General features: G+C 36.0%; 1 protein-coding gene across 1 annotated transcript in view; it reads right to left on the minus strand.

Annotated features, from left to right (window-relative positions):
- LOC136849652 (uncharacterized) overlaps positions 1 to 16062 on the minus strand; it is a 759811-nt gene that overhangs the window by 595089 nt on the left and 148660 nt on the right. The window contains exons 4-5 of the mRNA XM_067122953.1: positions 12396 to 12562; positions 12020 to 12160 (exon numbers count right to left, since the gene is read on the minus strand). Coding sequence (XP_066979054.1) covers positions 12020 to 12160; positions 12396 to 12562 — 308 coding nt within the window. The remainder of the gene's footprint in view (positions 1 to 12019; positions 12161 to 12395; positions 12563 to 16062) is intronic.

Raw genomic sequence — 16062 nt, forward strand, 5'->3', positions numbered from 1 at the left:
CTGGAGGAGGAATGGGTCCAAGGAGAACATGGAATTATGATCACAGAGGCAAGAGGGGGAAACCTCATAGCCTAAGATAAGCGAGGACCCGCGCCTCCCCAGGGAAGGGGTAATTCGGAATAAACAAGCTCCGACAAGGAGTGAATATGAAAATATGTAAATAACACATACATAAAACATATTATCATACAGCAAAGGGACAGAATCATACTGCTAAACCAAACGAAGACTGAAGGTCACGTGTGGTCAGAGAGAGAGGCGGCCGAGACTGGCGTCATATTCAACCCCATAATTATCGAATTAGAGGTTAAATAAAAGGCCTCAAAACGCCAAAAAACTCAAAGGGAGATGGTACTCAACTTAGATGAAGGAAAATCCTGAACGGAAGACATGCCAGCGCACAGAAAAAGCAAAAGAAGCACACCGTTGAAATTCACAACAAAGCGCTGGCTCGTGCTAAAATGGAATGCCAATATGGCGGCTGAGTTGTTGGTAATCGGGAAGCTGGTGCGGGCTTTGTAACGGCACATCGCTTTTGGGGATTTTGAGATTGGAAATCTCTACAGGGCAGAGGCCGGTGGTAGTGGCAACACTCACCCTTTCCTATATACGACTCCATTTTATGGAGCTCGCACTGGGGGTAGTAACCCCAGCATTGCATTTAGCTTTTCTCTGGTATGTTTAGCAATAAATTTACCTAGAAATATGTGCTAGATGGTAATTTCACCGGGTGACACAGGTCAAAGCCCAGAAAATGTATTTAGCCATGAAAATAAAATAAAATTCAGTAATTAGTGAATATTGTTCTACGTGAGAGAGAGAGAGAGTGGATGAACTGAGCTGTTCACATCAGTAAGCTGTTTTGTGATTTCGTGTGATTTTAATTAAAAATTTTATTGATTCTTTTCTGTGGTTACCTTAACCCTTTAACGCCGAAGCCCTATTTACAAAATGTCTCCCGTATGCCGGCGGCGTTCGGTGAATTAGCGCCGAAGCGGAAAAAAAGTTTTTTTTTTAAAAATCACAGCACGCTTAGTTTTTAAGATTAAGAGTTCATTTTTGGGTTATTTTTTTTTTGTCATTGCCTGAAGTTTAGTATGCAACCATCAGAAATGAAAAAAAATATCATTATCATATATAAATATTGGAATATATGACAGCGAAAAAAACTTCGTATATAATTGTATACAAATCGCTGTAAGCAAAACAGTTAGAGCTAATGAGTTAATTTTTTTAGTTGTATTGTACACTAAATTGCGATGATTTTGGTATATAGTAAATTTTAAAATGATCAAAGCAACACAGAGAAAATATTATCACAAAATGATGCATGAATTAAGTAATGTGCGGACGTAAAAAAATGTTTTTTTAAAAATTCACCATAAATCGAAATATTGTGCTAGAGACTTCCCGTTTGTTGAAAAATGAAGCTAATTGATTGAATATTACTAGACTGTAAGTGTTTTAGCTTACAATTGCAGTTTTCGACCATTTCGGTCGAGTTAAAATTGACCGAAAGTCGAATTTTTTCTATTTATCGTGATTTATATGGAAATATTTCAAAACTGATAAAGGCTACAACCATGAGTTATTTTCTGTTGTATTCTACATGAAATTGCGCACATTTTCATATATAAAACTTTATGTAACGACTAATATAAAGCGGTGCAAATATTACGACAACGAGACTTTCTGAGATGTTCGGTGAGTTACCTGGAAGTGAGACGTAAGGAAAATGTTTTTAAAAAATTCACCATAAATCGTAAATATTGTGCAAACTTCCAATTTATTGCAAAATGAAGGTAAACGATTGAATATTACTAGAATGTAAGAGTTTTAGCTTACAATTGTGTTTTTACCATTTCGGTCGAGTTAAAGTTGACCAAAGGTTGAAATTTTGGCAGTTATCATGATTTATGTGAAAATATTTCAAAACTGATAAAAGCTACAACCATGAGCTATTTTCTGTTGTATTCTACATGAAATTGCGCACATTTTCATATATAAAAGTTTATGTAACGACTAATGTAAACGGTTGCAAACATTACAACAACATGACGAAAGAATTTCTGAGATGTTCGGCCGAGTTACCGCAAGAGACATAAGGAAAAAATTTTTTTTCAGAAATTCACCATAAATTGAAATACTGTGCTAGAGACTTCCAGTTTGTTGCAAAATGAAGGTACATGATTGAATATTACTAGAATGTAAGAGTTTTAGCTTAAAATTGCGTTTTTACCATTTCGGTCTGAGTTAAAGTTGACCTCTTGAAATTTTGGCAGTTATCGTGATTTATATGAAAATATTTCAAAACTGATAAAAGCTACAACCATGAGTTATTTTCCGTTGTATTCTACATGAAATTGCGCACATTTCCATATATAAAACGTTATGTAACGACTAATATAAAACAGTGTAAACATTACGACAACGTGACGAAAGAATTTCTGGCGCGGACGTAAGGAAAAAGTTTTTTTCAAAAATTCACCATAAATCGAAATATTGTGCTAGAAACTTCCAATTTGTTGCAAAATGAAGGTAAATGATTGAATATTACTAGATTGTAAGAGTTTTAGCTTACAATTGCGTTTTTTTACCATTTCCGTCGAGTCAAAGTTGACCGAAGGTTGAAATTTTGGCAGTTATCGTGGTTTATATGAAAATATTTCCAAACTGATAAAGCTACAACCATGGGTTGTATTTTGCTGTATTGTACATGAAATTGCGCACATTTTCATATATAAAACTTTATGTAACGGCTAATATAGAACAGTGCAAAAATTATGACAAAATGACGAAAAAATTTATGAAATTTTCGGCTGAGTTACCGCCGATGCGTAAGAAAAAGTTTTTTCAAAAATTCACCATAAATCGAAACATTGTGCTAGAGACTTCCAATTTGTTGCAAAATGAAGGTACATGATTGAATATTACTAGAATGTAAGAGTTTTAGCTTACAATTGCGTTTTTCGACCATTTCGGTCGAGTCAAAGTTGACCGAAGGTTGAAATTTTTGTAGTCGGCGTCAACGGTACATCCACTCGGCACCCAACAGACAATTTTAGTCGACGTGTGATACGTCAATAGGCGTTTAAGGGTTAATATTAATATTTGATAATTATTAAATCATTTTTTATCATAAAAAATGCATTTAATCATGAAAATAAAATAAAAATCAGTAATTAGTGATTATTGCTCTATGAGAGAGAGAGAGAGAGAGAGAGAGAGAGAGAGAGAGAGAGAGAGAGAGAGAGAGAGAGAGAGAGAGAGAAAGTTAAACTTAGTTGTTCATGTTGGTAAGCTGTTTTGTGATTTCGCTGGATTTTAATTTAAAATTTTACTGATGCCACTTTTCTGTGGTTATCTTAATATTAATATTTGAAAAGTAGTAAATAATTTTTTTATCATAAAAAAATTTATCTAGTCATGAAAATAAAATGAAAAAATCAGTAATTGGAACCTCTCGGTGATCTGGCATTCTGCTCTGCCACCTGAATCATTGCTTCTTGTGACTCGACAGCCGAAGAAGAGGAAACAAAATTTACCATAGCCGCTACATCTTCTTCCCTGAAAAGACTGTTGCTGAGGGCCAATGGCGACCTCAACAGAACCCTCTTGTGAATGTCCGGATAATGCAGAGGCAGGTGGTTCAGAAAGAAGTCCCTCCTTTTCTTACCGAAGGAAGTTGTACATCCGGCCGAAATGTTCGCCTGATAGGCTACGCCCATTGGCGCCGAAATGATGAGATTGTCGAACAACGTCGGGTCCGAGGGAGAATATCCATCCTGTTTAAGGAACCCCATTAAACCGGATAACATCCACATCGAATGGGATAAGGCCTCCGACTGAGTACAGAAAAAGTCTTCCAAAATAACCCTCTCTCTCGCCTTGACAGATACCAAGTGATTCGAAGAAGGAACCCTAGACAGAAGAGCTTCCACCGATTCATTTAGAGGGACCCTAACACCCGCAGAAGGGTTACCCGCAACCTCATAAAACCCCTTCCGAGTAGGAAGCAAGGTAGAATCCAGCTTACCCGACCCTATTAATGCCGCTAACCTACTGTCCACCTCCCTCAATGCCTGCTCGACACGACCAAACCAAACTAGATTCTTTGCTGCATGCGCAACCATCATTGGTTTTGTTGCAAACAGCGACTCGAACATCGCCTGATTAGGTTGAAAAGGTTCTTCCGGAGCCTTGGACTGCGGATAAAGCACATGAATAAAGTCCACCATCCACTTGTACTCGTTCTCGTTCGTTGAAGGAGAACAGGCTTCCGGCACCAGATCCTCTTCCCCGTAAGAGAAATCCTTATCGGAAAGATCCGACCGAGTCGAGACAGGAAAAGAGACAGGCTGACTCCTAGAAAACACTGGGTTCACCAACCTGGAACACGAAATACCTGAGAGCGCAAGATGAACACCTGGAGGATGAGTCGCGATCATGTTGGGGACAGCTGAGAAGGGTTGCGTAAACCCCGCACTCTCCAACGACGGTGGCGCCACACTTGGGCCAGCCACACCTGGGCGAACCACACCCACATCTGTAAGCGAAGAAGCCACAACACCCGCAACCCCCGGACTAGACTGAATAATAGTCGCATGCGGATGAGGAACCACAGAAGACACTCCACTATTTGTGGAAGAAGAACTAGGGGGGAAAAACCCCTGCTGACCTGCAACCGAACCCGAACCTACAAAAACAGCCTTAACCGGAGGGACAGGGAAACCTGTCGGAAAGGTAGAGAAAGAAGGCACTGAAAGAGGGAAGAGAGAAGAAGTCACACTCGGGGTAACCACCAGAGTCCCTGCCGATGACGTCAGACAGGTGGAGAATGTCCCAGTCGGACCGGAGCTCAAAGGAGTTTTGCATGGAAAACTGCATGGTACCGAACCCAAAGCGATTGCGGATGATAAGTTACCAGTAATCCTAGCTACCGGAGTGAATGTTGAGACTACCGGAGCCAGAACATTGAATGCGGGAACAGCCGCACTGCCAACTGCTGCCAGCAACTAGCTCCTGAGGGTGAGAAGTTATGAGATTTGCGGGAGATTGTCCCGAAGGCAAGTCTGCTAATGGTAGAGAGCTCGGATGAGCGAGTGAAGAGACCGAAAGTTTCCCCGAAGAATGACCCGAAAAGGAAGGCTGAGAAGGAGCAATAGAAGAAGATTTTGAAGCCATAGGAGAAAAGGAGATGTCTGTAGATACAGAAGAGGCAAAGATTTTAAGGAAAGAAAATAGACTGATTCTGTTCCCCCCTGATAGTCTTGTAAAGCATCATTCATGAATTCTGGGAGATTTTTTAAGACATGATCAAATATGTTAGAAAAACCTATATTGAAACAATTTCTAACTAAAGACCTGTAACCTTTAGAAAGACCCAACAAGTCAGCATTATATTCTGCAATGTTCAGCCATTGATCTACAGAATTAGCCTCTGCATGGGACGAAGGTTGTCCCCAGGGGGAAAAAGAAACTTCGAAGAAGAGGAAGGGATACTCTCCAACCTATCCGAACAAGAAGAACTAGCTACAAAATTGGAATTATCCTCCGCCTATCTTGCAACTTCTTGTTGCAGAGAGCCTACTGCCGGAAAAAGAATCGCTGCTGGATCTAGCAAGGGAGCCGCAACTTTAATCACACCTGACTGCAACTGCACCTTCAACTCATCTTCCTGACTATCTACTAGCACCCTATCCCTATTTGTCTGCGTCAAGCCTAAATTTGACTTTACCTTAGGACTTACGTTACGAGGGGGAAAGGGGAAATCTGCTGTTGACACTGCCTGCTCCACGCCGGGGGGGCCGGCAGATCCTACCTTTGAGGTTTGCGGTTCTTCATGGCCCCCGCCACCCATTAGGGCTGGTTCTGGAACAGGCAGGGGAGCTGAAAAAGAAAGATTAGATTCTGTTTCCCTATTACTATTGTCCTGATCTTTTATTTCTGTTAATTTTGGCATGAAACTGGAAAACAGACTAGACATGCTGGCTGACAATTTGTCTTCTAATTTCCTAAACAATTCCGATTCTAAGGCATCCTTGTCAAAACCCTGTGTCTCTACCACTGATTCCCTACGCTTGCTCTTAGAAGCTAAAGTTTTCTATGCTTGAGATAATCTTCCATCTGTCCTATCGACCATGACCTACATTCGTCACATCGCAAAGTGACGTTACATTGCACTTTCCTGCAAGTTATGCACAACAAATGTCTGTCATTTTTAAGGGTACTCATCCTTTTCTTGTAGATTGTGCATGAATGATGGGCTGCAGTTTCTCCAGCAGTAGCGAGCTCCGTCGTCACGGCAGTAGCAGAGGTGGAAGCTGAGGTGTTGTCCGAGGGGGGCGTCTTATCTAGTTTATCCATTTCGAATCCAAAGCCAGGCCAAGTCAAGACGGGAGAGAAGATCCAAATCCAGGCGAAAAGAACAATCCAGGAGAGAAGGGGCGATAAACCGGTCCAAGTCGTTATCCAAAATCCAAGAAACAAAATATGGGGGTCGGGCTGAGAACCAAAAATTCGCTTGATGTAGGACAAGTCCTAGCAGAACGGCGAACAAAAAGCAATTGGGGATCTTGGCATTGCACAGCCGGGACTTGCAGCAGCGTTGCAAACGGTACGCTAGGTAACTCATTTGACAAGATTTTCCTGTAAGCGTTGGTAACGCTGACAGTTAACCCTTTAACGCCGACTGGATGTATTTTACGTCGACAAAATTTCAACCTTCGGTCAACTCTGACTCAATCAAAATGGTCGAAAAATGCAACTGCATGCTAAAACTCTTACATTCTAGTAACATTCAACCATTTACCTTCATTTTGCAACAAACAAGAAGTCTCTAGCACAATATTTCGATTTATGGTGAACTTTTGAAAAAAACTCTTTCCTTATGTCCTCGCTAACTCTGCTGAAAATCTCAGAAATTCTTTCGTCACTTTGTCCCAATTTTTGCACTGTTCTGTATTAGCCATTACATAAAGTTTTATATATGAAAATGTGTGCAATTCCATGTAGAATACAACAAAAAATAACTCATGGTTGCAGCATTTATCAATTTTGACATATTTTCACATAAATCACAATAAGTGCCGAAATTTCAACCTTCGGTCAACTTTGACTCGACTGAAATGGTCGAAAAATGCAATTGTAAGCTAAAACTCTTACATTCTAGTAATATTCAATCATTTACCTTCATTTTGCAACAAACGAGAAGTCTCTAGCACAATATTTCGATTTATGGTGAATTTTTGAACAAAACTTTTTCCTTATGTCCGTGCTAACTCTGCTGAAAATCTTGAAAGAGCCTGATGCCATCTCTTCCAAACACGTGTGTTCGTCGTCCATCGGAGTGGACAAGACAACAAGAGCATCTCGTTTTCTTTCTCTAAAGGAACGCAATTTCAACCATATAATATTTCCCTCTGTTTCTCCCTAACCATTGTTGTCTTGATGTAAGTACAATCACCACTACTTGCATTGCCATGCAAGCATTCTGATCATGTACTCATAATGTTCCAACGAATCTTCTGTATCAAACTGTATGTGTATGTTCTGTTTGTGAAGACGCCAAACGTCTCACCACTCCCATGGACGACGAACACACACGTGTTTGGAAGAGGCGGCGTCATGCTCTTACAATCTCAGAAATTCTTTAGTCACTCTGTCGTAATTTTTGCACTGTTTTATATTAGCTGTTACATAAAGTTTTATATATGAAAATGTGCACAATTTCATGTAGAATACAACAAAAAATAACTCATGGTTCTAGCTTTTATTAATTTTGACATATTTTCATATAAATCACGATAAGTGCCAAAATCTCAACCTTCGGTCAACTTTGACTCAACCGAAATGGTCGAAAAATGTAATTGTAAGCTAAAACTCTTACATTCTAGTAATATTCAATCACTTACCTTCATTTTGCAACAAACGAGAAGTCTCTAGCACAATATTTCGATTTATGGTGAATTTTTGAAAAAACTTTTTCCTTACGTCCGTGCGCGCTAACTCTGCTGAAAATCTCAGAAATTCTTTAGTCACTTTGTCGTAATTTTTGCACCGTTTTATATTAGCCAGTACATAATGTTTTAATATTTTCATATAAATCATGGTAAGTGCCAAAATTTGAACCTTCGGTCAACTTTGACTCAACCGAAGTGGTCGAAAAATGAAATTGTAAGCTAAAACTCTTACATTCTAGTAATATTCAATCATTTACCTTCATTTTGCAACAAACGAGAAGTCTCTAGCACAATATTTCGATTTATGGTGAATTTTTGAAAAAACTTTTTCCTTACCTCCGCACGCTAACTCTGCTGAAAATCTCAGAATTTCTTTAGTCACTTTGTCGTAATTTTTGCACTGTTTTATATTAGCCGTTACATAAAGTTTTATATATGAAAATGTGCACAATTTCATGTAGAATACAACAAAAAATAACTCATGGTTGTAGCTTTTATCAATTTTGAAATATTTTCATATAAATCCCGATAAGTGCTGAAATTTCAACCTTTGGTCAAGTTTGACTTGAGCGAAATGGTCAAAAAATGCAATTGTAAGCTAAAACTCTCACATTCTAGTAATATTCAATCATTTACCTAGCACAATATTTCGATTTATGGTGAATTTTTGAAAAAAACCTTTTTTACGTCCGCGCGTTACGAATTCATGCATCATTTTGTGATAATATCTTCTCTGTATTGCTTTGATCGTTTTACAATTTGTTATACACCAAAATCATCGCAATTTAGTGTACAATAAAACGAAAAAAAAAAAAAAAATAGCTCATTAGCTTTAACCGTTTTGCTCACAGCGCGATTTGTATACAATTATATATGAAATTTTTTTTCATGCTGTCATATATTCTAATATTTATATATGATAATATTTTTTTCATTTCTGATGGTTGCATACTAAACTTCAGGCAATGAGAAAAAAGGAACCAAAAATTAACTATTAATCTTAAAAACTAAGTGTGCTGTGATTTTTTGAAAAAACTTTCTTTCTGCTTTGGCGCTAACTCCCAAACCCTGCTGGCATACGACAGACACTTTTGTAAATAGAGGCTCTGCGTTTAAGGGTTAATTACCCACTTAGTGGGTAATGAGTTATGGGGGTATAGTTCGGGCTGGTAGGTGACCAGGGCTAATTCAGGTGTTCAGGGAGTGTATTGCAATAATAAAGATTCAGAAATATACTTTGGTTGTTCCTCGCCCTGAAATTTTAGAAGTCCACCCCAATTACTTCATCTAATATCTGCAGCTTTCCAGCATTCAGAAATTTACAATAATCAATATCTAGCAAGTAACATGGAGGTGAATGAAATTAATAAATGCTGTGTGAATACTCAAAACAGAAAAACTCAGCACTTCCTTCCTCTTTCCCAGAAAAAGAACTCTGCTGCCTTGTAAGGGTGCAGTTTTCATGTGATTGAATAGATATTTATAATAAATAAATTAGGCTACTAGCTGGATCAATTTGATTTGAATATTTTTTCTTAATGAGTGACTCCCATATCTGCTGAATATTGTAAATCAAATTATTGTACAAACTGTGAATACTGTATACCTGTACCATGAATATTATTGTATTTATCTTAATAACTAATATAAGCTTTTAAGGTAAATCTTCCATATCCTAAAAAAAGGCAATATCACTTTTCTCTGTATTTACCTTTGCAACTCACTTTTGGTTTGTTAACATTCACACTAATTTCTTTAATACTTTGGTAAATAATTGAACATTAGCTAAATACAGCAGTTTATTTTCTAACAATTAAACAGTCTGTGAATTGTTTTGAACAATAAAGATTCTACACTCAATTTTTCTTCTGAATACATTTTCAAACAATACTAAATAAAGCTTTAATCTTATTTACTGTTCCATTTGTAAGATTCTAGAGTGATAATCCTTGTGTTAATTGGGAGGCTCCACACTTATAAATATTACTTTTGTTTGTTCTACATCTTTACAAAGTGAATAGTTTCCACAGTTCTGTAGGTCTGAAAATATTTAATGGATAACTAATTTCCTGCAAGTCCTACCAGATGAAGAACATTACAGCTATAATTCATTTAGCACTACCTAGGGTACCCACCTAAGTACAGTAATACTTCGATCTTACATGATTCGAGTTGCGCGAATTCACACACACACGAACTTTTCACTGGAACCTAACTAATGGGCATACGCGATTTTTTCACACACACAAAATTCTCAAGAAACCCTGCAGAAGTGGGTGTTTAATTTTTGAAGTAATTTACAAGTTTTCATGCTTTTATGTGTAAAATCTGTATGAAAAATGCATTTTATTCTTTTATGTGTAAAATCTGTATGAAAAATGCATTTCATGCTTTTATGTGTAAAATCTCTATGAAAAATGCATTTCATGCTTTCATGTGTAAAATCTCTAAGAAAAATGCATTTCATGCTTTCATGTGTAAAATCTGTATCGAAAATGTATTATTTTTATTTTTGTACATGCATAAATATGATGTAAAGGTAATTTAAGCACATTCAGTTAGTGTACTTTTACAAGATGTGATACCCATTTGCAAAGTTACTGCACTTTTCAAAGATGATACCCCTGCAGAAAATTCTTGTTTAATGTTTGAAGTACATTTATGTTTTCATGCTTTTAACTGTAAAATCGATATGGAAAATTTATATTTATATTTCTGTACATAAATATCATACAAGTATTATGTCCATTTGCAAAGTCTTTGTCACAGGGACTTTACATGACCTTGAGATGAGGTTGTTCAGTCGCGCTCATTTGATAAAATGAATTCGTTAATGTAATATCAGAGATGTAACTAAGAGTTGTAGAAGTGTCATTCTTTGAAAATTACTCTGCTCACCTCGGAGAAAAGTGCTGGTGCAATCTGCATGTGCATGTAATTACAGCACGTTCAGTTGGTGTACTTTTACAAGATGTGATACCCTTAGTTACTGCATTTTTCAAAGATGATACCCCTGTAGAAAGTGTGTTTAATTTTTAAGTTTTCATGTTTTTAGGTGTAAAATCAGAATGGAAAATTTGTATTTATATATTTGCGCATAAATACGATACAAAAGCAGTACAGTTACTTTATTACAGTATCTCTCTCTCTCTCATTCGTAGTTAGCGCTCAAACATACTTTTACAACTTATTATTTCTCTGTACGTCATTACCTGTACAGTATATAATTTTAAATTGATTGAATTTTACCTGTACTGTACTACCTTCTACGAACATTATGTACATGTTTTCGATATTTTATGGAATTGTACTTTTGTTGAATGTGACACATGACGTTTTGCCTAGTGACGCAAAGAAAACGGCTTTTACTCTAAGTGACAAAGAAAACAGCATCCCATGAATTAGGGGTAACATTAGTATACGTATGCACCTACTGTAAATGCGCTATTATGAAACTGTGCAGTACTCAATTTTTATGTCAACCATTTACTGTATTCCTTTTTTAAGGGTAATAAGCTAAATTTTAAATAAAATTATACTAACTTTAGTTCATTTAAAAGTCAGCTTAATACTTTGGGAGCATGATTAGGGTCATATTTAGTACTTAAACTCTGGAAATAAACATTTATTAGCATTTTTAAAGACCATGCCAAACTTACGCGAAAATTCACCTTGCACGAGGGGCTCCGGAACCTAACCTCGCGTAATTTCGAGGTATGACTGTATATAACTGACCCAGAGTCTCAAAAATAATACCTTTCATTGGACTGACATTAAGTTCAACACTAACAACCAAGCTGACAAAAGGTGCTTCACCTAATGTCAAGTGGACCTCATACATGTAACTACAGCCTAACTTACAGTTCAACATTCAAATTTGTACATCCAACCAGGGCTGAAGGCTTTAACAAGAGTAAGATATCTGTAGCTCAAATATAACACAACAGTTATCATTTGTTTAGAAAATCTTTTTGATAAAAACAAAAAAGAAGAAATTTCAATAATTTTTTAAATACAGCAGAAAAACAAGTTATAAAAACTTTACAAATTACAATTACCTGAATTTTTATTTCTTGATAATCTTTAGTATGTAATAGGCTGGAAGTACTACCCAGGACATGAAAATTAAAGGCATAGCAATCATCAGGGTTTGGACACCGGGAAGGTTTGCTGAGTTGATAAAACTGATCATGGTCTGCCTGTAATGACAAATAAAAAAATGCATCCTCACCAATAAAAGACTAAACATTGCTATTTAGGTGTCAAAGAGTAGTCTCAAATTTTTATAATGACCTCTACAGGTATGAAACATATGAAAGTACTGAATATGCAACTATACACTACAATAAATAAATGTCAATTGTATATTATAACAATGAAGCAGAGATTGACATAGAAATAAATTAATTACTATACAGTAGTTTCTAACATTACCTTTACAGTGAACACGTATTTGCATTTAGCACAAACAAACTCTCTTTGGTATTCTAACATTTTAGCAGCCGTTGTACGTACGACTGTACCTGATATACACAATAAACGACCCACATCACATGTCCTTGGAACAGCATGACGGTATAATTCTGGACATGTTGGAAGTCCTAAAAAGAGCAATGGCATTATACACAGCCACTCAAGATGCATGTAAGGATATACAGTCATTTGAAATCTTTTAAAACAACAGCTTCATAGACACAAACCTATTACAGTCCGATCTCTTAAATCCAGAATTCCATGGTCCAGGAACTCCCATTAACCCTTAAACGCCTACTGGACGTATCATACGTCGACTAAAATTGTCTGTTGGGTGTCAAGTGGACGTACCGTACGTCGACTACAAAAAATTTCAACCTTCGGTCAACTTTGACTCGACCGAAATGGTCAAAAAACGCAATTGTAAGCTAAAACTCTTACATACTAGTAATATTCAATCATGTACCTTCATTTTGCAACAAATTGGAAGTCTCTAGCACAATATTTCGATTTATGGTGAATTTTAAAAAAAAAAAAACTTTTTCCTTACGCCCGCGCGGTAACACGGCCGAAAATTTCAAAAATTCTTTCATCATTTTGTCGTAATTTTTGCACTGTTTTATATTAGCCGTTACATAAAGTTTTATATATGAAAATGTGCGCAATTTCATGTAAAATACAGCAAAATACAACCCATGGTTGTAGCTTTTATCAGTTTGGAAATATTTTCATATAAACCACGATAACTGCCAAAATTTCAACCTTCGGTCAACTCTGACTCGACCGAAATGGTCAAAAAACGCAATTGTAAGCTAAAACTCTTACGATCTAGTAATATTCAATCATTTACCTTCATTTTGCAACAAATTGGAAGTCTCTAGCACAATATTTCGATTTATGGTGAATTTTTAAAAAACTTTTTCCTTACGTCCGCGCCAGAAATTCTTTAGATCACGTTTATCGTAATGTTTGCACCGTTTTATATTAGTCGTTACATAAACTTTTATATATGGAAATGTGCGCAATTTCATGTAGAATACAACAGAAAATAACTCATGGTTGTAACTTTATCAGTTTTGAAATATTTTCATATAAATCACGATAACAGCCAAAATTTCAACCTTCGGTCAACTTTAACTCTACCGAAATGGTCAAAAAACGCAATTATAAGCTAAAACTCTTACATTCTAGTAATATTCAATCATGTACCTTCATTTTGCAACAAACTGGAAGTTTCTAGTACAATATTTTGATTTACGGTGAATTTCTGGAAAAAAAAAAAAAAAAAAAAAAAGCTTTCCTTACGTCTGCGAGCGGTAACTCGGCCGAACATCTCAGAAATTCTTTCGTCACATTGTCGTAATGTTTGCACCGTTTTATATTAGTCGTTACATAAACTTTTATATATGGAAATGTGCGCAATTTCATGTAGAATACAACAAAAAATAACTCATGGTTGTAGCTTTTATCAGTTTTGAAATATTTTCATATAAATCACGATAACTGCCAAAATTTCAACCTTCGGTCAACTTTAACTCGACCGAAATGGTAAAAACACAATTGTAAGCTAAAACTCTTACATTCTAGTAATATTCAATCATTTACCTTCATTTTGCAATAAATTGGAAGTCTCTAGCACAATATTTCGATTTATGGTGAATTTTTTAAAAAACATTTTCCTTCGTCTGCGCGTGTAACTCGGCCGAACATCTCAGAAATTCTTTACACGTTGTCGTAATGTTTGCACCGTTTTATATTAGTCATTACATAAACTTTTATATATGAAAATGTGCGCAATTTCATGTACAATACAACAGAAAAAACTCATGGTTGTAGCTTTCATCAGTTTTGAAATATTTTCATATAAATCACGATAAATAGAAAAAATTCAACTTTCGGTCAACTTTAACTCGACTAAAATGGTCGAAAACTGCAATTTTAAGCTAAAACACTTACAGTCTAGTAATATTCAATCAATTAGCTTCATTTTTCAACAAACGGGAAGTCTCTAGCATAATATTTCGATTTATGGTGAATTTTTGAAAAAACATTTTTTACGTCCATGATTACTAATTCATGCACCATTTTGTGATAATATTTGCTCTGTGTTGCTTTGATCGTTTTACAATTTGTTATATGCCAAAATCATTGCAATTTAGTGTACAATACAAAGAAAAAAAATTAACCCGTTAGCTTTAACCGTTTTGCTCACAGCGTGATTTGTATAAAATTATATATGAAAAATTTTTTTTGCGCTGTCATATATTTCAATATTTATATATGATAATGATATTTTTTTTTTCATTTCTGATGGTTGCATACTAAACTTCAGGCAATGACAAAAAAAGGAGCCAAGAATGAACTCTTAATCTTAAAAACTAAGCGTGCTGTGATTTTTTGAAAAAAACTTTTTTTCCGCTTCAGCGCTAACTCCCGAACGCCGCCGGCATACGGGAGACGTTTTTGTAAATAGAGGCTCGGCGTTTAAGGGTTAACCGGGACGATTTTGAATCAGCTGCCGTTAGTTCTCGAGCGGCTATGAAGCTTGCTCAGTAAATAAATATACAAGCACAGTTTATTTACAACGAAAATGTTCTGTGATACTCAAAAATACACAGCATAAAAAAGAACTGTAATTTGCGTATGCAGTCAACCCCCGGTATTTGCAAGGGTTAGGGACCACAACCACTTGCAATAAGCTGAAATCCACAATAAGTTGGTACCCCTCTCTAAAAATGCTTATAACTGCTTATTTTAATAGTTCAAAGACCAAATATACCTTAAACTAAAATGCTTATAACTGCCTATTTTAATAGTTCAAAGACCAAATATACCTTAAACTGTCATCCTACACCAAATATACTTTAAACTATCATCCTACACCAAAATATACCTTAAACTATCATCCTAAAACACTTTAAATATCATTTCAAAGTCATCTTACAACAATACCCTTAAAAATATATGCCTTGCAGCTACGTGTGAAACCTAATCAAGTTCCCCCTATATTCAGGCACAGCCATTTTCTCTGATACAGTATTCAAGCCATCCTGTTTTCTTTTTACGATATGGGATACATTGGGAATTCACAAGTAGAGTTAAGTACTGTGGTGTCCTGTACCCAAATATTTAAATATGCATTGAAAAAAAATACCAAATTATAAATGCAATCAACAATGGTAAAATCTCTTGTGTACTGTTGTGTGTGTTAATTGAACTTAGAATCAACTAAAATTGTAATAATAACAGTACAGTACAGTCAATCAAGCAAAGCTTAAAAAACTGTAACATGTACATATGTATGATGCACTCATTCATATGTATTGTGAACTTCTTGGAGTTTTAGTTTCATATTTTTATGTTTATGATACAGTAATTCATATTTCATTAAAGGGTATATACAGTATACAGTACACAGAGAGAGAGAGAGAGAGAGAGAGAGAGAGAGAGAGAGAGAGAGAGAGAGAGGTGGGGTGGGGTGAACTGAGGTATGTTTACGTCGGTAAAATGAATCAAGAAACATCATAATTTTTTAAGGTAAATTGTATTTTTCCTAAATATACAAACCTGAGGTCCTTTACATTAGGAATAACTTACGGCGAACTCTTTAACAAGGTGGTTAGGCAGT

This window comes from Macrobrachium rosenbergii, chromosome 21, assembly GCF_040412425.1.
Source record: "Macrobrachium rosenbergii isolate ZJJX-2024 chromosome 21, ASM4041242v1, whole genome shotgun sequence".
In the NCBI taxonomy this organism is placed as follows: domain Eukaryota; kingdom Metazoa; phylum Arthropoda; class Malacostraca; order Decapoda; family Palaemonidae; genus Macrobrachium; species Macrobrachium rosenbergii.